At 35.7% G+C, this 22,601-nt stretch overlaps 1 protein-coding gene across 1 annotated transcript in view; it reads right to left on the minus strand.

Moving 5' to 3' along the window:
- The window catches only part of MYO16 (myosin XVI), a 660,093-nt gene that overhangs the window by 286,355 nt on the left and 351,137 nt on the right, over positions 1 to 22,601 (minus strand). The window contains exons 14-16 of the mRNA XM_053670348.1: positions 20,673 to 20,778; positions 12,856 to 12,973; positions 3,682 to 3,829 (exon numbers count right to left, since the gene is read on the minus strand). Of these exons, the coding sequence (XP_053526323.1) occupies positions 3,682 to 3,829; positions 12,856 to 12,973; positions 20,673 to 20,778 (372 nt within the window). The remainder of the gene's footprint in view (positions 1 to 3,681; positions 3,830 to 12,855; positions 12,974 to 20,672; positions 20,779 to 22,601) is intronic.

Consider the following 22,601-nt stretch of genomic DNA (forward strand, 5'->3'; position numbering starts at 1 on the left):
GTCAGAAGAGGGTGTGGATTTCTAAACCACAAGGCTGATGCAGGTGCTGCACCCTCCGCTTAGTTACAGGTGAGGATCCAGCCAGACAAGAGAGATGAGCCCTAGCACAGAGTCTGGGTTATGGGACGTGCTCCATAAGTTGTATGTATTACGACTGTGCCTATCATTTAGATAATTTCTAATAGTCCGCTAGACATAGGTTATAATACCTCCTGTCTGGAACCTTTGTCTTGGGAGCGCCTGCAAGTTTTGCTTGCCTAAAATGTGTGGATAATTCAATATTATATTATGTCATAAATTCATGAAGAATCATCCTCAAATAAAGTTTAAGTTTACTCTTACCTTTTTAAAAAAAATTACGTGAGACTTCCTCAGGTTAAGTTCAATGTGAGTAATAAACCCTTAGTAAAAAAACCTGAACTTTCGCTGAGAGTTCATCGCTGCAGCACACTGTGACAGGTGTACTCCCGGGCGGCAGTCACATGCTCAGATACTTAGTGAGTCAGAGTTTCCTTTCACCAACACACAAGGTTAGGAACAGGTCACACGCTCTGAGTCAAACGATTGCTAGGTTTCGGCTTATAATTCAAAATCTGACCTTTGCTGAAAATATTATGCAATACCACACTCATTTCCATCATTAATCAATATGAAGGGAGATTAGGAATAACTTCTTTGGATTCTGAAGCTCAGCTGTTCTGGGACTGAACCCATAAAAGCTGTTTAAAGGAGGTTCAAGATAAGAAATTTATTACTATTTCTAGCTTTCAATGAAGCTTAATGCCCACAAACATAAACTATATTTATTCCCCAGATGTAATATTAGCATTTCATACAAAAGGTTGAAATAGAACTTGAAAAACAAACAGCCATGAAAAGCAAAAGTAAATCACAGGAAGAATCATAAATAAAACAAAAACCTTTAGAGATGAGCCTTTTGTTTTCTTTGCTCCTGACTGACTTTGTGGAGAGTGCACCATCTAGTGGAAATTTGTAATTAATGCAATCTTATTGCCACTACTCAAAATGTTAAGAGACCTAGAGACTTTTTTTCCTCTTATTGTTTTAAAGATCTGGAGAGGGAGATTCTATGCAAAATGTTATAAATATTGCTTTCATGCAGTTACGCTATAGAAGCTGATGTCTGGCCCTGCACAATTGACATCCTAGAGTTGAGCAACAGTACTTTTCTGCCTGTTCTAGATACTGTCCCAATTTTCAAACAGAATAGCGTGTTTAGGTGCCATAGCTCTGAAGTAAAGCTTCACGAACTTTCATATCATACTTTGAAAACTTTTAGTTCTAAAAACAGACCTGAAGCTACAAAACACTATTCCAGCCTTAATGATAAGGCATTAATTACAACAATGTTTTCTTCTCTCTAAAGTTCTAATCATGTAAGAACAGGTGCTAAATATTGAGTATCTTCAGTTCACGGTTACTGTGGAATGTTTGTTTCATATAGGTAATGAGTTGTTTTTAATAAAGAAGGGAAAGGTACAGCCGAGAAGGGCAGGCTTTCCGTTTTTGTAGTGTGTCAGGCGCAGCCCGCACTGATGACATTTCACAACAAGCTGTGCTGTGCAAGGAGCGCTGAATAAGCAAAGGGAGGTTCACCTGGTAATGTAGGTGCTGGCTGTTTCTATTTAATATGTATATAAACATCTTTTTTAAAAAATAAGATAAGTGGATGTGATAGTAAGAACACTCATAACTGTGTTTATACACAGATATGTAGGCACACAGCATACACATGTGTGTAGTGATATCCTTCCCTTGCGTATATGAATTTAAAGGAGAAGACTCAGAAGGATCATCAATTTGTGAAAGATTAGAGAGCTAGCACGTTTATATTTATGCTGATTGTAAATGAGCCAAATAATGTCCAAATTTTTGGTACTTCATATACATAATCACTAAATGGAAGATTAGATCTCAACTCAAACCCCTCAAACTCCTTAGCAGTGCTGAATGTCAGAAGATCCACCAATATTGTAACTGTAAGAAGACCTGTATAACAAATCACAAAAAAAATCTTGTGATATATAATGTATTATTATTTGAAAAAACAGCTTGTTTTATTATAAAGAATATTTTGTCTGTGGAATTCTCATTGCACAAATGTTCCAAATGATACTTTATGAATCCAGAGGGGCGGTGTATATTTTTTATTGAAGAATGTTGTTTTGTGCCCATTAGACATTTATAAAACATTTTAATAAAATAACTTCTTTGTTCCAGGGAATTGAATTATTCATTATTTTGCTGAGTTCTTTCCTGTTGGAGCTTCTCACAAAGCAACCCCTGACTGTTTGACTTTCTAAATAGCCTAAGTGATTCCAAACCCTCTTTTCCAAAGAGAAATGGATGCTAGAACTAGAGCTCAATAAAGAAATGCTTATTTTCTCCCACACATTCACGCACTTCAAAAAATGGTCCAAACCACAGACCAAGAAGTTAAATTGTTTCTTTGAATGGCAGATTAGATTACTGCCTGTTTTTCTTCACTGCTGTACATCCATACTGCCAAGCACACTATGGATGTGCACAGACATAACCATACAGTTGCACCCTCTGAACTGGTGGCTGCCATAAACTTTGAGATTTTGCTCATAGGAAAGATTAGGAACACAGTAATCCAAGACTTTTCTTCCTCATAGCCTACCCTGAAAAGCTAACCCATGGTTCCCAAACTGATGCTTTGCCTCCTGGGGACATGTCTCATTAGAGACAGCATAGAAATATAAACAGTTGATTACAGGCAATGTTTATTTTCAGTACAGTTAGGATAGAATATATTCATTTCAGTACAAGCCTCTTTGTGGCCTGAGTTTGATTTCCTCTTTCATGAAGTTAGGGAATTGGATCAAGACATTTCTAACGCCCTATAAGCTCAGAATCTCTGTTTTTAAGGTCACTAAACTCTGGGATGTTATGCTTCAATTGCAGCATTTTCTTTTTCTTCTGAATTTCTGTTGTTTGGGGAACAGTATACCCCAAGAGAGTCTTTCACTCTAAATAAAACACAATTTTAACTTCTCTAGCCTCCTCTGCATCCCTTCTGAATGGGGTTTATTCTCCTGATTGTGTTGTTCTCACCCCAATGCAAACTGGGACCAGTCCTTCTGGGGAGACACACTGGATCATGCAGTGGTGGAAACACACACATTGCAAGACGCTCCTCAGCTCCCTGTCTTTGGGGCCACCTCAGTTCCACCACCATCCTATGACCAAAGTGTCCTCATTTCAACAAACTCTTTCTGCCTCCATGTTTACGTGTTGCTCGGCTTAAGCTGTTATGTAACCTCATCTGTTATTAATGAATAATAATTGCCCAAATAATATTCCCCATTTTTCAAAAGACTACCAAGGATTAGGAATGCATAACTAATCTTACACTTAAAATACCAAAAAGAAATATAAAAGTTATACATGCACACATTTTTATTCTTATTGAAAACCAGGACAGTAGGAACACAAGTTAATATATATACCCAAGACTTCACCTAAACATCCAATAAACAGTTATACCCTGTTATACAGATAGGTTTAACCTAATACTATCCAACTAATCTCTGTTAGTCACATTTATTCTCTGAAAATTAAAAAGAAAATTTAAGATTCATAAATTGCAATCAAAGTTTGATGGCAGAAGAAGATTGAAAATACATAATCACTTACCGGTGTGCACATAAATTATTAAGGTGAAGTCCATATTTTTCCTCAGCAGATAACCCATCCATTAACAAGTGGAAAATGAGAAAATTGCTCTGGCCAAGAGGTTGTGAAACAAGTCTGGATTTCTCTAGCATATATGTATAAATTCTGGCTGGTTAAGAAAATAAAAGTGATTCTGTTAAATGGTATTATTAGTTTCATGTTCATAAATTTATATATATTAATTAATTGCAGAGATAATAATGTAACATCTTTTCTAAACAACACTAATAGACTATTTTTAGAGCAATTTTTTGTGCCGGAAAAATTAAGCAGAAAACAATGAGAGTTCCAATATAACCCCTATCCTTCCTCTCCAACACACTGTTTCCCCTACTATTAACACCTTGCATTAGTGTGGAACACTTACTAACAGATAAAAACAACACTGACACGCCATTATTAACCAAGCTCACACTTTACACCAGTGTTCACTCTTTCTGTTGATAGTTCCATGGATTTTGAGAAATTCATACTGTCATGCATCCACCATCACAGTATCATACAGAACAGGTTCTTCATACAAAAAATCTCCAGCGCTCCACCTGTTCATCCCTTCCTCTCCCTTAATCTCTGGCGAGCTCTGATCTGTTTACTGGTTCCATGGTTGTACCTTCTCCAAAATGCCACATGGCTGGAATCATACAGTGTGTGTCCTTTCAGACTGGTTTCTTTCACCTGCTAGAATTTGGTATTGTCAAGGTTTTAGGTTTTAGCCATCCTAATAGGCAGTATTTCACTGTTTTGTTTTTCTTTTTTTATTGTTGTTCAAAGGAGACAACTGTACTTCAGTGTTGTTTCAATTATTTCCTAGATGACATATAATGTGGAGCATCTTTTCATAAGCTTAATTTCCATCTTTATTCCTTCTTTGGTGAGGAATCTGTTGAGATATTTTGTCTGTATTTTAAATTGGGTTGCTTGTTTTCTTTACTGTTGAATATTAAGGGTTCTTTGTCCATTTTTGAGAAGAGTCTTTTTTTTATCAGATATATCTTTCACAAATATTTTCTCCAAGCCTGTGGCTTATTGTTTCATTCTCTTCACACGTCTTTTACAGAAAAGAAGTTTTCAATGTTAATGAAGTCCAGCTTATCAATTATTTCTTTCATAGATTGTGCTTTTAGTGCCGTCTCTAAAAAGTCATTGCCAAAACCAAGGTCACCAAGCATTTATCCTTTATTACCTTTTTAAAGTTGTACAGTACTGTTTTTACATTTAGATTTGTGATAGATATTACATTATTTTTTGTGACATGTTGATGTCTACTTTCATTTTTTTTTTTTGCATGTGAGTGTCCTGTTGTAGCATCATTTGTTGAACAGACTATCCTCTTTCCATTGAACTGCCTTTGCCCTTGGTCAAAGGTAAGTCATCTATGTTTATGTGGCTCTAGTTCTGTGCTCTCCACCCTGTTTCATTGATTTATGTGTCAGTTCTTTCAACAATACCACCCTGTCCTGATTACACTGGCTGCACAGTAAGTCCCTCTGTTGGGTGGCCCCAGTGTGCTTTTAACTCTCCGTATAAACTTTATGTCAATATTGATAAAATAACTTGCTGGGATTTGGGGGGGATTGTGTTGTATATATTGATCAAGTTAGGAAGAACTGAGAGCTTAAAAATATTGGGCCTTCCTATCCATGAACATTAAATATCTCTCCATTTACTTTAGATCTTCTTTGATTTTTTTTCATCAAAATTTTGTAGTTTTCCTGAGGAAGATCTTGTATATATGTTATTAGATTTATACTTAAGTATTTCATTTTTTGGTGTTAATAGAAATATGTTGTATTTTAATTCCAATTGTTCATTGATGATATTTAGGAAAGAAGTTAAAATTTACATATTAACTTTACATCCTGAAATCTTGCTATAGTCACTTATTAGTTCCAGGAGATTTTCTGTGTGTTTGTTTCCATTCTTTTGGATTTTTTATAGGGGCAATCATATCAGCAGCACATTGTTTTCTTCAACATCGTGTTGATTTCTTCCTTTCCAATCTGTATACCTTTTATATATTTTATTTTCTTATTGTACTAGCTAGAACTCTCACTAAAATGTTAAAATGCACTGGTGAGAGGGAATGTTCTTATCCTACTCCTGACCCATCCTAGTAATTATGTGCACAAATATAATCTAAAATAAGATATGTCCTTGCTGCTAACAAAGGTAGCAATAGAAATTATAGAATTTTCTTGATTAATTCTCACAATTTGAAAATACCAATCATAATCCTGGCTGGTGTGGCTCAGTGGATTGAGCACCAGACTGCAAACCAAAGGGTTGCTGGTTCAATTCCAAGTCAGGGCACATGGCTGGGTTACAGCCAGGTCCCCAATTGGGGGCATATGAGAAGCAACCACATACTGATGTTTTCCTCCCTCTCTCCCTCCCTTCCCATCTCTCTAAAAATAAATAAATATTTTATAAAAGAAAGTACCAGTCATATTGCTATGATATATACCAATATATATAGATTATAAAGTGCTTTATAGATAGTAGCAAGTATTACTATCAAACAAACCAAAGCATTATATGGCCTTATGATTATCAATGATCAGGGACATGGACAATACTCTCTCACTACTGGAAACACTGCAGGGGGTGGGGGAACTACAACAAACATAAGTATGACTTGAATTAATGCAGATATAATTTAATATATAGGATGCATGCTGGAAAACTTTCAAGGCCTATCCTGAAATTATAGAAAGAAGTTGAATCATGATTTATAGTATAATGATAGGTAATGAAACAGATGTTTCAACAATAAAGTTTACATTTCTGTTAGGGAGTAAGATAAGTAATATGTCTATGAAGTAATGCATGCCCAGTGTGAATAGCAGCCACTTATCTTGCTAGTTTACTGTGGTCTCATGGGTCCAGCAGTAGGACAAATACCTAATATTTGTTATTTTGGTTCTCTGCCTTTAAGTATAACAAAAACAAATAAGGAACCCGCATTATCAATATGTATGGTTGAAATTTATCTCCTAATAGCTGAAAAATGACAAAAGTATGCTATATAAGAATCACGACCATGATTTTGCCTCAGAGATTGGACTGGCAATTCAGAAGTTAGTGTTATCAGAGTTTTTGGCTATATGTTTGGAATGTAGAAAATCTTACTGCTTCCTGAGGATTTTTTTTCATTTAAATTTAGGTTCATTCTGATCATTATGAATGGTCAGTAAAATATTACATATTTGAATTTTGAATGCAACTGTGAATTACTGTAGTTTTCCACTTTGATGCAAGAATTAATGGTCAATAATTTTTTTTGGATCAAAAGTTAGCAGTTCTTAGGAAGACAAATGAATTTAATTATTCCCTACATTTGAACTATAAACAACACTTCATGTAACAAGTCTGCTAATAATTATCCTAGAGTTCAGCCTCTAAAAGCAAAAGTGTTAGGTGTCTCAACTTGGTTTTATATGGCGAATCCACCTGAATAAATTAAACCACTATTATAAAGCTATGTCTGTTATAAATATTGTACATAGTCAATTTAGCCAGATAGTATGATTATCAGTGTTTTTTAAAAATCTCAAAATTTATAAACATTACTAATAAAAGTAATACTAGAAACCTTTTAGAAATGTGTCATTAGTGTATAAAAAAGACACTTTCAAAATACCCTTATAATTCATGGCATTAAAGCCCTAAGGTGAGTTTAAAATTAGAATGAGGTAGTGTAGTCTCTTTTCCCTTTCTCCATATGTATTTAGTCAGGTGATGGGTAACGTCAAGTTGTGGTCTTAATTATTAAATTTTATTTCATTTTTTGCCTTCTTAAGCAAATAATTTGCTGAAAATTTTCATTTTAATATTAATAATATTAAACTTAATTAACTGATCAAGAGAATATTTTTTTAAAATCTATATACACAGGAAATAAACTGCCATATTGGTTCCCTTCTGTTATTGTCTAGTCATCAACTAAAGAAATATCAGCTGAGAATGGAGGTCTGAGCAGTGACCTTTTGACCATCACGCTGCTATGCTCAGAGAAATGGTTGACCATATACCCACTTCTCCCAGCCAACTAAATTAAAAAACAGCTCTAGCTGGTGTGGCTCTGTGGATTGTGCATGGGCCTGTGAACCAAAGTATCACTGGTTCAATTCCCAATCAAGGCACATGCCAGGTCCCCAGTAGGGGGTGCATGAGAGGCAACCACACATTAATGCTTCTCTCCCTCTCTTTCTCCCTCCCTTCCCTTCCGTTTAAAAATAAATAAATAAAATCTTTAAAATAAATAAACAAATTCAAAAAAGTATAGTTACTAGTCATCCTTGTTAATGCAGCTCCAAAGTGAACAAAATTGCTGTGGATTAGCAGGGCTCGGATCAGTAGGATTTTTAAAAATATGTAACTTGAAGTAGCTTCAGAGGGAAGGAAACACAAAACAAACCAAAAATTCACATTTCTATTTGAGATCAGAAATAATCTTGACTAGAGATATACTTGTGACTCTGCATCTTTTCAGTAATCTATGTAAAAATATATGTTTCTCAAAAAGTTTTGGTAATGTAAAATATATGTTTGCAAATTATGTGTAACACAATATGCAGGAAAAGTACAGAGCTCCGATTTTTTTCAATATGAAATAATGTAGAGGATATGAATTTCCCTCTCCTTCAAGGAAAACAAATGGCTACTTTCACTGCCCTTTTGACTTCCAGAAATTTCCAGCCCCAACTCTCACCCTGCCCCACTCATCTAGCTGTAAAGTAAACCTGTTCCCAGAAAGTCCCATCATGCCTTCCATTAGCAATCACCAAAAGCGCATTATTGATTAATAATATAGCCAAATATTCTCTTTCACACTTAATGCATTTATTTTGACTTCATTATTAATGAACATTAATGCTAGGGGTGGAGTAAGTGAAAGGTCCCTCAACTAGGAGTCCAAAGTATGGGGACTAGTCCTGAATGTGACATCACCAACCTCTTAACTTCTCTTTGCCCATAGGTAAATGAGGATTAAAATACACAAAGGCCCCAGGCGTTCTGTGTACTCCAAAAGGGAGGAAGTACCACTTAAAGTCCCTATTGTACAGCAGGCACTGTGCTAGGTGCTTTTCAAACATCATCTTCTTTAAATTCTGTTGCAATCCTTTTTTACATTTAAATCCAAGAGACTTATCTTCAAAGCCCAGGTTGTTTTCACTAAAAGATGCCATTCTTCTGGGGAGATAAGATCAATTAAAGTTCTCTGAAACTTTTAAAACACAGCCCAATTGAGAGTATAATACTAAGGATAACTGATGCTGATAATACTGAAGGCAAAGACTGTCTTCTGGTTTGTTTTTAAAATCAAACAAGAGTTGAAAAAAGACAAGGTAAAAGCCTTAATGTATTTTCCATCTTATTTGTGTTAACTCTAAGGTTTAAGTTCCCCAAGTAGATACTATATATTTATTGGGAGACATTTCCAATTGTTAGTAAATTAATTTCCACTTAAACATGTCTTCAGGGCACAGAAAAGATAAGAAGCCAACTATTCTTCCCATTTCACAGGTAGACTCTGGTCTCCTTCCCCTCGTAGACCTGTCGGCACAGTTTCCTGTTTTGCCCATTCCAACATGACAAAGTGCTCTAAGGAAATTTTTAAAAGTCCTATTATTAGATACACAAATTCTAATTATGAAGAAATTAATAATTAACTCTTTCTCATTGGCTCTGATTTAGAAACTAATTGAGAGTTAATTATTGATAACCTTTTCTTACCTATTTCACACTCTCAGTAACGTGTCCTTCATTGGCATGAATGAGTTCATGATGGTTTTTCACAATTTCCTCCTTGAACTGAGTAATGACTGTTTCACTTTATTGTTCCCTTTACAATGCCATTCTTTAGAATCATTAACCCAACAAACACTTAATGTGTGCCTACTATTAACCAGGGCAGGAAAGATCTCTGCCATCAATGGACTTACATCCTGAAATCTCTTGGACAATAATCTATGTTTACTCTATGCTGACACCAGGAGACAACAAAAGCTATCAAGTCACTCCATTAAACAGCAGAACATCTGATTAACAGTTAACAAAGTCCTTTGTATCTGGACTTAAAGAATGTGAAGAGGTAGGTTGCGTCTTTAGAATAATCTAGTCTAGGTATCTGGCCTCGGGTGAGACCACTTTCAGCACCTTAGGTGCCAGCTCTTTCTCCTGCTGAAGGCTTCCAGCATCAGGGTGAGAGAGCACTTTGCAATCAGGAGGAAGTAAGGCGGGAAGCTCTTGTAATTAAGTGAAGATACTCCTTCTCTGAAACCTTTACCAACTTTTGATAACATGCACAATAAATCTTTGTACGCATGTGGCTTTCCATGGCAGCAGATGTTTGAAGCCACTTGTCATATTCCCCTTGAGTCTCTTCCTTTTCAGTGTGAACATGTCTAGTTTCTTCAAAGCTCACTCCAAACATGTGGCATTTTGATTTCACTCTCTCTATAAACGTTCTCTAAACACATTCTTTATTTTTATTCTTAAACACGGGAAACAAAGCACTGAACTCCCAGTCTGACACCTTCAGACTTCCCCTGCCGCCATGCTGTGGGCACTTGGCTTCTATTCCTGTAGTCCTGGCACTGGCTTTTATTTGTTTGTTTGTTTATATGTTAGTAGTTATTTCACTCTTAGAATTTCAAAAACTGTGAAAAACGCCACAAAATTATTTTTGCCAGAATTCTAAAAGAACACAGAAAGAAACTACCCAACAAAGGTAGGTGATAGGAACTAAATGAAGGGGTCTAATGAGGAGAAAAGAAGGATTAGAAAAACAATGCGGAAAGCGGAGAAATGTGGAGAGTGCCTGGGTTGCTGTTTTCCTAAGAGGAGAGTAAATTCAGTTATGTGCCAGGCTCAAAGTATACTGAATTTATGCTCATCACTCCTTAACAATTCTGAGGGCGTTTCAGAATCTCGCAGTGCCTCGGGTTAACCTTTATGAATATTTATCATTGCTGAGTCACAGTGTGCTGCCTGCAGAAGCCGCGTGAGAGGTGTTTGTGGACTTGATTATGCCAAAGCTGTGTGGGACTGAGTGCTAATAGACATTGCTGATTAACAGAACTGCTCACTGCAGTGTTTTCCAGTTCTTTTTTTACATATGCATGCAATTATTTTCCAAATTAACATTCCTGAAAAAGAGGACACGTTAAATGCAATCCAGGAAAAATCGTAATGGATAAGATCTTCAGAGCCAGTTATAGTACCTTGGCCTTGGCAAAGGGAGTATCAAAAGGAAAGAAAAAGAAGTCAGACATGTGATGCCTCAGACAAGCGTCTTATCCTCTGTGCCAACTGTGCATAAACACGAGTGGCCAGCTGTCCTTTGGTTGGGCTAGAAGAGCACCTCTCAAACTTCAGTTGTTCACACAGATCTCCTGGGATGCTTGTTGAAGCATAGTCTCAATCAGTGGGTCTGCAGTGGTGTCTAAGAGTGTACATTCTAACAAATTCCAAATTTTGCCCATAGAGCTTACCTTGGGTTACACCTGGATGACAGGGGGTTGAAACACGTAGCTTTGGGAACTTCCTACCCCCTTTAACTGTCCTGGCTCTAACCACCACTCCCTGAAAGCTCAGGGGAAAATTATGGTCACAATGTGTTCAGGCTGTGCCTTTTACTTGGAGGGACAGCTTCACTGGGGTGTCATAAAACCATGACATAAAGACATTTGTGCCTCAAGACATTTCTCTGAAGTCTTCCTAAAACAGTAGATCTTAGCCATGGATTCAAAACAAAAACAAAACAAAACAACAAAAAACATTCCTATTGCAGAATTTAAGCGTCTAATCTCAATATCTAAAATTATCTATTTTACCCCTTTTATGAATTTTTTAACCAAATTTCACTTAGTAAACATTTGATTTTAAGATATACTTACTGTAAAATACAGTTTTTGTTTCTAAATTATAGACCAAACTTTTATTTCCTGAAGAGAAGATAGAGTAACTTGAAAACACCAAATAAAATTATCTTTCAAAAATCGCTGAAATCAGCAAATGTTCGTGTGCTAACAGATTTTATAAACGTTTTTAGCCCCAGCTGGTGTGGCTCAGTGGATTGACCACTGGCCTGTGAACCAAAAGGTCACTGGTGTGATTCCCAGCCAACGCACACGCCTGGGTTGTGGCCAGGTCCCAGGTTGGGTCTGTGTGGGAGGCAACCAATTGATGTGTCTCCCACACATTGATATTTCTCATTCTTTCTCCCTCCCTCTTTCTAAAATAAATAAATAAAATCTTTAAAATTTTAAAAAATAAAACAAAAGTTTTAAAAATAGTTGATTCCTCTAAGTAGATTAGGCAATCCACCTACAATTGTATCTATATTCTTAATTTGCATGGAGAATCTGTTTTTATTAGAAAGATATAAAATTCCAGATGGATCCTAAATTAGCTGAATTTAAAAGGGGATTTTAATAAAGTACACATTAAAAATTTAAACCAAATAACTTTTATTTAGTTTAAATACAGTTCTCTTGTTGTTTAGTTGGGTGGTTATTTTGATGTTTTATTTTAATTCAATCATTTTAAAAGTATAAACTCCATTTTGTTTAAAATAGATTTCAGTGTGTCGTATGTAGAAATTATATACCGCCCTGGCTGATGTAGCTCAATGGATTGAGCGCGGGCCTGCAAACCAAAGGATTGCGGTTCAATTCCCAGTCAGGGCACATGCCTGAGTTGCAGGCCAGTTCCCAGCAGAAGAGGGACGAGAGGCAACCATACATGGATATTTCTCTCTCTCTCTCCTTTCCTTCCCCTCTAAAGATAAATAAATAAAATCTTCAAAAAAGAAATTATATACTCAAGTTATAATTTTAATTATTTGAGTTCATTTCTATGTTCAGCAAATATGATTCATTTCAGCTCTTTTTGGTTTGTCTCATTATATAGTTTATACAGTAATCATTTTAAAAAGTTCACCTTGCATTTCAAAATATTTTTTGATTCAAAATATTTTTAGCACACACAACCTGATATCTCAGATATGCCTGTGAGCATGCACATGCATGTGCACGTACACACACAGAGGTACGTAGACTGCCATGCTTGGTGTTTCTCTGCCCTCTTCTGGCAGCAAGTGAGATCTTCCTGTGTGAATTTTGGACTTACCTCCAGCCAAGTGTTTTTTCCGCTCACAGAACTGTAGTTCAAAATACTTTATAAAGCAACTGGATAGATCATTAAGAGTTGTCTTTGCATGTCCAAAGGCTTCTAAAATGCACATGACCTATAGTAAAAGAGAACCATTTATTGAACTACTCAGGGTTTTTTTTTTTACATAATATTAGAGAACAATAGCAAAGATATGGGAAATAGTCCATTATCTAAGAGGTTCTCTGTCATTCGTGTAATACCATGGTGGATTGTGGGGTCACTCTCCCCCACTGCAAACCTCAGTAGTGCCCCTTATCTGCGCTTTTGCTGCCCATGGTTTCAGTTACCTGCAGTCAACCATGGTTCCGAATATTAATGGACAACTGCAGAAATAAGCAATCATGAGTTTTAAATTGCACACTCTTCTGAGTAACATGATGCAATCTTGTCTCACCTCACTCCATTCCACCCAGAAACTGAATCATCCCTTTGTCCAGCCCATCCCTTTGTCTGGCGTGTCCAGCTACATGCCTGTTAGTCACCTACCAGCCATCTGATTACCATGTCCACTGTGGAGCCATTGAAGTGCTGGTTCCAGTAACCCTTAGTTTACTTAATGGTTCCATATTCGCATAACTTTTACTATGACATATTGTTATGAGTGTGTTATTTTATTACCATTTTTGTTAATCTCTTACTCTGCATAATTTGTAAATTTAACTTCACCATAGGTATGTATATATAGAAAATATACACCCAGATAAAATGCCTGAATAGAAAATCATACATATGTATATTGTTGTAGCTTTGGAGGGAAGAAATTAAAGGTAATGTAAGTGATAGAACATCTTTTAAAAATAATAAACTCACTTAAACACTGGATTTTAACCTGCTTTTAACTCTTTCTGCATACTTTTCAACCCTGAGCCAGTATGTTAATCCTCCCTTCACCCCGTTCTTGCTCCCTAGCAACCAGTCTCTCCCCCAGAAACAAGAATAAGAATTCGAGGCGAGGCTGTGTGCCCAGTGTTTCTATTCCCTTGTCTTCTCTTCCAGAAGTGAGGAGTCTGGGGCTTTAAGCTGCTGTTAGCAAAGCTCCTCAGATCAACCTGGCATCCGAAATTTTCTTGAACACTAATAATAGAACAAACACCATTTATTCCCATAATTTATTGTTCGTGTAATAATAATGATGACCAAGCAGTTCTCCAAACTGCCTGAAAATCTGGGAAGTCGAAGTTGTTTTTCTGTCTTTCGAGATGTGAATAATGTTGAATATATTTTCTGTATCAGCCACAAGAGAGAGTACAGCAATATTGTTACTTATTCTTTAACTAGAAGCTAATCAACAAAACCAATAAGCAGCCAAAACATAACCCAAGACACGGAAATTAAGAACACACTGACAGTAACCAGAGTGGAAAGGGGGGGAGTAATGGGGGAAAAGGATGAAGCGTTTACAGGAACAACTATAAAGGACATATGGACCAAAACAAGGTGGGTGGAAGCAGAGGAGGGAGGTGGGGATGGCTGGGTGGTGGGGAGGGATGAGGGGAAAAGGCAGGAAACTACTTAAACAACAATAAAATTCAAAAGTATTTAATAAAAATATAAATAAAATAAATATAAAAATATAGATACTGATACATGGGGTGGTAGTTACTTATGATAATTCTGGTGATAATATTTTTGAGAATTTTAATTTAAATAAATATAAACTTTGCTCCTATTTTTAAATTTTCTGATTACTGCTAGATAAAATCATTCAAGTCACCTGGAAGTAGTTTATATTTTGAAAGATTATGAAGCAACATTTTGATGTTAAGCATTAAGAGTTGTAATAATAGTGAAATATATGAAAACATCTGTTTTGGAAGTTTGATCTTTTGGAAGAAACATACTAAATCTTTACAAAACATCTATGATTTAAGTCTATAATAAATTAATTTTAAAGATCAGTAAATTACAGTAGTTGTGACAGAAGTGTTTTCTAAAAAATAATTATAAATAGTATTTATGAAGGTGTCATTTTTGCTTAATTTATAATAATTCAACATTAAATATATAGTAAAATAATATAATTGTATCATACTTTAAACATTTATATTACATTAAACAACTGTTTTAAAATTCATTTTAAAACTGGAATAAAATTATTTGGGCTTCTACCTTTTTTTGGTGTTATATCTCATAATAAACTGGATTTATATTATAACAGAAAAAGTACACAAAAGATAATTAATGACATGTGCCCAAATAGGAAGTGTAGGGTAATGGTTCAATATCTTTGCTTTGGAGTGAGAAGTAGCTGCCCTCACATTCCAGTCCTGCTAATGACAAATCCTGTCACATGGAGCAAATTTTTTGAATTTCCTGAACCTTATTTTCCATTATTCTAATGCAGGAACAGCTCCTTCAGTGATTATAAGTGTCAAGTGTATAAAACCCTCAGATTGGTGCCTGGCTCATACTAAGCATTCAACAAATGACAAAGATTAATTTTATTTTTATTAATAACAACAGAATTATACATATAATGTTATATATGAAAACATATGCAAATTCATGTATATAAAGCTGTATATATGTAAAGTTATTCATATATACATGAGTATACATGTATATATGGGACATATGTGTATGTGTGGACATACGTCTCTTTTAATTTTTAAAGCTAGTCTATTTTACAGAAAAGAAAACTGAGAAGTTAAGTAAGTTTTCCAAAGTTTCAATTTTGCAAATAGTGGAATTGGGATCTCAACCCAAATAATCTCTCTGTGGAATTAATGTGTTTAAGCACTGCATCATAAGGCTATTACTGCTAGAATAACAATAAAGAGTACATATAAGGTATAAAACTAAAACCATTAAATAAAATATAAATACTCATATGATGTTTTTCACTATGCAATTCGGGTTCATCATTCAAGATTAACTTGAAATAACCAGTGGTTTTTAATCTTTAATTAGCAACTTGGCCAATAGGTGGCACCAAACAAGTATGTTAAGAGAAATACCAAGAAAATGCCAATTAAAGATAGTCCACCATTCAACTTGACTTTAAAACAAAATGAGAATGTTGTACAGCAATAAAATTTTAAATTAAAAAATGTTGGCAAAATTAGGTAAGTATAAATTCTTCAGTACTTACTGATTCAGATTTTATTGTCATGATTTTTTTTCTGTTTACATTGTATGGGGTTTTTGCTACAAAATGTTAATAATTATTAAATTATTAGCACACTGCGCTATTATCAGTTAGCCTCTTGAATTTTCTAAAAGCAAAAACCTGTGGCCCTCTCACTACAAAATAATGCCTTGAATAATTTGACCATATCACACTGCCTTGTGAAAGCAGTTGCTCGATAAATGTTTAAATAATTTGAATGAAACTGAATGTTTCTTAAAGTTGAAACTCAATTGTTCCAGGATTACTAAAAAGTCTCAGGCAGTCCCCCACTAAAATAAACATGACTTTTATGTTCCAATAAACCTTCCATGGAAAATCCCCAGCTTCCACAGATTGAAATTCAACTACAGGGATTATAAACAACAGCCTTCTAACCTGAGCTTGTCTGTTTTGAAATTACACAGGGAAATAAAAACACAAACTATGGTGATAGGACTCAAATCCCCCTACCCCCACTGTGTAAGGCGTACTCAGAAGCCCACCGCACAGAGGCAAAGTGTAAATCTATGCAGACTTTTAAGTGAGGCAATTGATGTGTAAGGCTAAAATTCAGAAATATCACAGCTGCATATCCCTAAAGTATACATGTATTACCTACATAAAATTACTAAAATCATCTCTCGAGCTCAGAGTTCTCCCTCACCTTCCAGAAACCAACTAAATCATTTTCTCCTCCTCTCTGCACCCCCTTCACGGAGAGTACTGTTTACTATGACTGCATGAAACTTCTAAATGTCCAACTTCCTCCCACACACCTTCATCTTCTCTTTCTCCTACACATTGCATCTTATGAGTTTTATTTATATATCTTTAATTTTGCCTTCAATGGAAACAACAAAGACAATAGTCTTTACTTCTCAGCCTCCACATGATTCTCAGCTGAAGGCCTCTTCAATGTCCTTCCTTGTATGTCCCTACCACTCCTTCACTATTTATTCTTTGTTAACTTCTAATAAGAGTAACCTTCAGACATCCAGACAAGATGGGAGTCTTCCTCACACAACCAAAAGGATAATAACCAGCTTAAAAACAAAAAGCAATCAGAACTGCTAGAAAATCAAACTGCATGGAAGTCTGACAACCCAGGAGTTAAAGAAACATTCATCCAGCCTGGTAAAAGGGACAGAGATGGGTGGCCAGGGTGGACACGCAACAAGGCAGTGGACATTGCGAGTGAGGCTGGGGCTGGCTGGCCAGGCAGTCCCACATTCATGCTCACAAATCAACCCACCTGGGAATCAGCATCTGAAAGGGCAGAATCCACTTGTGGGCAGGGAGGGAAGTGATGGAAAGTGGGGTGAGAGCTGAACAAGTGGCATTGTTCCCTCTCTGACAATTCCCCCACAGACAGCACCCCAACACAGTGAAGAGGGCTGCCCCACCCTGTTGAATACCTAAGGTTCTGCCCTTCACAATATAATACATGTGCTGAGACAAAGAAATACAGCTCAAATGAAAGAAAAGATAAAAACTCCAGAAAAAGAACTAAGTGATGAAGAGATAGCCAAACTATCAAATGAAGAGTTCAAAACACTAGTAATCAGGGTGCTCACAGAATGTATTGAGTTCAGTCACAAAATAAAGGTAGAATTGAAGCCTAAGATGAAGAATACAAAGTGAAATAAAGGAAAATATGCAGGGAACCAACAGCAATGGAAAGGAAACTGGGACTCAAATCAATGGTTTGGAGCACATGGAAGAAATAAACATTCAACCAGAACAGAACAAAGAAACCAAAATTCAAAAAAATGAGAAAAGGCTTCAGAACCTCTGGGACAACTTTAAATATTCCAACATCCAAATCATAGGGGTGCCAGAAGGAGAAGAGGATGAAAACTCATTTGAAAACATAATGAAGGACAACTTCCCCAATGTGTCAAAGGAAATAGATTTCCAGGATATCCAGGAAACTCACAGAGTCCCAAAGAAATTGGATCCAAGAAGAAACACACCAAGACATATCACAATTAAGTTATCCAAGATGAAAGATAAGGAGAGAATCTTAAAGGCAGCAAAAGAAAAGGAGACAGTTATCTACAAAGGAGTTCCCATACTATCAGCTGATTTCTCAAAAGAAACCTTATAGGCAAGAAGGGGCTGGAAAGAAGTATTCAAAGTCATAAAAGGCAAGGACCTATATCCATGGTTACTCTATGCAGCAAAGCTTTCATTTAGAATAGAAGGGCAGATAAAGTGCTTCCCAGATAAGGCCAAGTTAAAGGAGTTCATCATTACCAAGCCTTTATTATATGAAATGATAAAAGGAATTTATCTAAGAAAAAGAAGATCAAGAATATGAACAGTAAAATGACAACAAACTCACAATTATCACCAGCCAAAACTAAAAAAAAAAAACCCGAAAAGAAACTAAGCAAACAATTAGAACAGGAACAGATTCACAGAAATGGAGATCAGGTGGAGGGTGATCGGTGGGGAGGGTGACAGTTGGAGAGAGGGGGAAAGGTACAGGGAATGAGAGGCATGAATAGTAGGTACAAAGTAGACAGGTGGAGATTAAACATAGTATGGGAAATGTAAGAGCCAAAGAACTTACATGTATGACCCGTGGACATGAAATAAGGTGGGGGAATGTCATGGGAGGGGGCTGCAGGGCAGAGGGAATGGGGGGGATAGGACAACTGTAAAAACATAATCAATAAAATATATTTTAAAAATAAAAAAATGAATTAGAAATAGTTTTACTTAAAACTTGCATTGACAGTATAATATTCATTCTAAGATTCTAATTAATTTTGGAAGAGTTAGAACCTCTTATCCAAAGAAATGCTACTTAGAATGTATTCAGTTAAGCCAAAATGCAAAGCTAGTTTACATAGAGTAATCTAGAATGCACTTTAAAAATTACATAGCCTGCTCTTTCTCAAAGGATTATTATTATTTTTATTTCTAATAAAGATTTTATTAATTTATCTTTAGAGGGGAAGGGAAGGAGAGAGGGAGAGAAATACCAATGTATGGTTGCCTTTCATGTGTCCTCCGCTGGGAACTGGTCTGAAACCCAGGCATGTGCCCTGATTGGGAATCAAACCATGATCTTCTGGTTCACAGGCCAGTGCTCAATCCACTGAGCTATACCAGCCAGGCTGGATTATTTTAATAAATGATTGTTTTAATCTATAATTTACAGTGGAGTCTATTGTTGCTTGTCAGTATAATGAAGCCAATATATCCTGTTTTTTATTCATTAACCTGAGTCTATTTTATAACTATTGTTTTATAAATTCTCTAATTCTTAACTGTCAAGAGTCATCATATTACAATATCTGAACAAAGATCTTTTATACTATTCTTTCCAAGTCAACCTTATATGTTCAATTATTTTGAGCTGTGCTGTAGAATTATGCAGATGCTCAATTTATAGGCTGAGCTTAATAAATGGGTATGAAGGAAAGTCATTAATGAATATATATGATATCATGGACATACTGCAGTATGATTTATTAAAGTCTCCATAAAGAAAAAAAGCCTCCACAATCAGGCACATACTTGGAAATCCATAAAAGCAAATTTAGTTGTTTAAGCACTTCTTAATGAAAAGTAGAAAATATAAGGAAACAACATTAATCTACCAGTTAAATGTAAATTCCTCTAAATTCTAAATGAGGAATGCAACATTAAATTTCCAGAACATTCCCATGTAAACAATACCATGGCAGAAATAATTCTGACCTGCAGGCACAAGGTAAAAAGGGCAAGTGAGACAAAACCAAACACAAACAGCACAATACCCATTGTGCAGTAAGTACATTTCTAGATTTGTAATACCTGTGAACCTTTAGATGGCATTGTTTTAAGGAAGGCTCTCAGATAATAGCAACTGTTTTTATCCAAATGTAATCTGACACTTACACAATTGCTGAATGACATGCAGGTGTGATTCTGCAAAGGCACGCGCCTGCAGAGAGGCCTGTGCAGGAGGAGCGAGCTGTGTAAAATGATGGCTGTGTCATTGGATTTACAATATCTCACTTAGAAATATGCACCAAGAAAGTGTGTACTGCTGCAACGTGGCCTGCAATGTCTGATGGGTTTTTGTTCATCAAGGAAATGATATAGCAGCAAAGAAGAATGTCATTTTATTGTAAGTTATTTAGAGCATGTTGATTTATTTTTAACAAAACACACTCCTCTTACATGTGTGAGACACTGGACGTAATTTTTGACATATAAATTCACATTTTTTTGGCTTGGGGTTGAAGATTTATTTCTTGCTCATCAATCTCTTTAAAGGTTTCCTGTTGCCAGTTCTTTTACATACATTGAAACTTTATTATCAGCTTTCAATTATGGCCTCACTGAGATTCTGACCGGGTCAGCCCCTCCAAAGGCATCTACACACCAAAGTGGCACTTGCTTTGTGAACAACAACTTCTAATTAGATTACCTGTTTTAATCCAACTGTTCTGACGCATATGAAAAACAGTATATTCAAAATATTTTTAAATATATTATACATGGGAAGATTACTTGGACAATATTAATTTATATTAAACTTCAATGTTTTTTATTTTCACAAATTTTGACCAACTTATAGTCAAATGTATGGTATATTATGATGTCACTCTATTTTTAAATGATATTTTTTTGTTCAACATATTTTCCAAACAAATAAGAAACTTACATGTTTAAATTTGGAATCAAATATAGGCCTGCTGGTTCCAGATCTACAGGTTAGATGCCTCATTATTTGTTTGCTGGCTTCAGTCTTTCCAGATCCTCTTTCTCCACTAAAAGAAAACAAAAGAAAAACACAAGTTTACTATTTTGGAATATTAAGTAAAAAAATTAATAACCACAGATAATTCTCAGGTACAATGATGGTAGGAAGCAACATAACTTTTAATGAGTTCACGCTATTTTACTCTTCAATTTGATCTGTTCATTCAAAATATTTAGCAAATGTGCACCATGTCAAGTACCCTATTTGAACACTATGTCAGGTGTTCAGATACTGGAACTACAAATGATTATGATACAACTTCTGCCATCTGATGTCTCACAGTGTAGAACCATGTCATGCAGGTGAATTACTGCCAAAGGTGTTAGAGGTGGGAGAGAAAGACAGTATCCATTTGTCTTCAGTGTTGGAAATATAAGTAATTGAGGTGGAGCCAAGGTGACAGCCCTCTGCACTACAGGTGTGTGCATTCTAGGGCCATCTGGCTTGGCCTCGTTAAATCTTTCTGCATCTTCACCCCAAAACCATTACACCTTGCCTGGAAAAGTCATTACATCTCTCTGAGCCTTCCTTCTCTTTTCTTCTGAATGAACAGAGAGTGTGCAGCTACTAAAACCAAGAAGGTGAAATGGTCAGTTGTGAGTAGGTGAATGAAGTGCTGAGACTCAGCAGACCCTAAAATGGCCCATTTCCTCTTGAAGTTGCTACAGTTCTGACGGTCACATTTCCCATTTTCCTTTAACCTAGGAGCAAGCACTAACCACACTTGTTATTTTTAATGACAATACTTTTGATATTTCCAAGGTATGTCATATATACATATATATAATAACTATATTATACTCCTGAAATTAGACAATATAGAGTTAACATAAAGTTCCAATACAATAGTTACTATACCAAAGTGGTCTGATATAAAATAAAGTTTTTACTGTATCCAGATAGAATACTTATAAAAATAGTCTTTTATCTATTAGTCAAAAATTAAGTATATATAAAGTTCTTTACTACTGTTTTCTTTTTCAAACTTTGTTCTAATAAATTTGATTTAAAAAAGGGCATTTGTGAGAAAAGAAGCTGAACTTTAACTATTTTATTCACGTCTCCAGTTGTTAACAAATGCTTTTACTCCCCTCATCCATGCTGACTGTGAACAGTTGAACTACTTTTGGAACAACTAGCCCAGCATCCTCAGCAACGCAGATAAATAGTGACCCGCACAAGACAAGCAGCTCCTTTTCTCAGTTCAAAGACCTTTTCTTTCAACCTTCTAATTTCAGAGAAGAAACAATATAGATCTCTCATGATGGAAATTTACTTCTGCAATTATATCTACTGCTATAAAAATTCTATTACCCAGAAAAATAATTAGATGTTTCATGAATCTTCTTTTGACAGAGATTTTACTTGCATTCACTCAGGTGTTTATCTTGAAAATGCCATTTTCCTTTTTAAAATATTGCACATTCTTTCAAATGGAAGTGACTGAGGACCTAATATGTGCCAGAGGCTTCAGGAGTAAAGAGGTGAAAAATACTGCTCCCTTTGCTATCTAGTGGGGATACTATCAAGTAAATACTAAATACATAAATGATGTATAATTAGAACAAGGTAGGGCACAGCAAGCCATGCACCCACAGGTGAAGGAGCAGGTATATGCCCCAGAGGGGGCCAGGGAAGACTTCTTCTCAATGAGGTGGAAATTAAGCTGATTCTTGGAGAAGGTAGCATTTTTATATTAAATATTCCATAAATATTTCTCAAGCTTCTATTAAGTAATCTGAAATCGATGGCAAGGGCAGAGTAGTGACTGAGGCAGAAACAGTCTCTGAATATGAAGACACAGAGGCATGTGAGGGTATGGGGCTGACC

The sequence above is a fragment of the Artibeus jamaicensis genome, unplaced genomic scaffold (assembly GCF_021234435.1).
Source record: "Artibeus jamaicensis isolate MK-2021 breed Jamaican fruit bat unplaced genomic scaffold, CSHL_Jam_final contig_559, whole genome shotgun sequence".
In the NCBI taxonomy this organism is placed as follows: domain Eukaryota; kingdom Metazoa; phylum Chordata; class Mammalia; order Chiroptera; family Phyllostomidae; genus Artibeus; species Artibeus jamaicensis.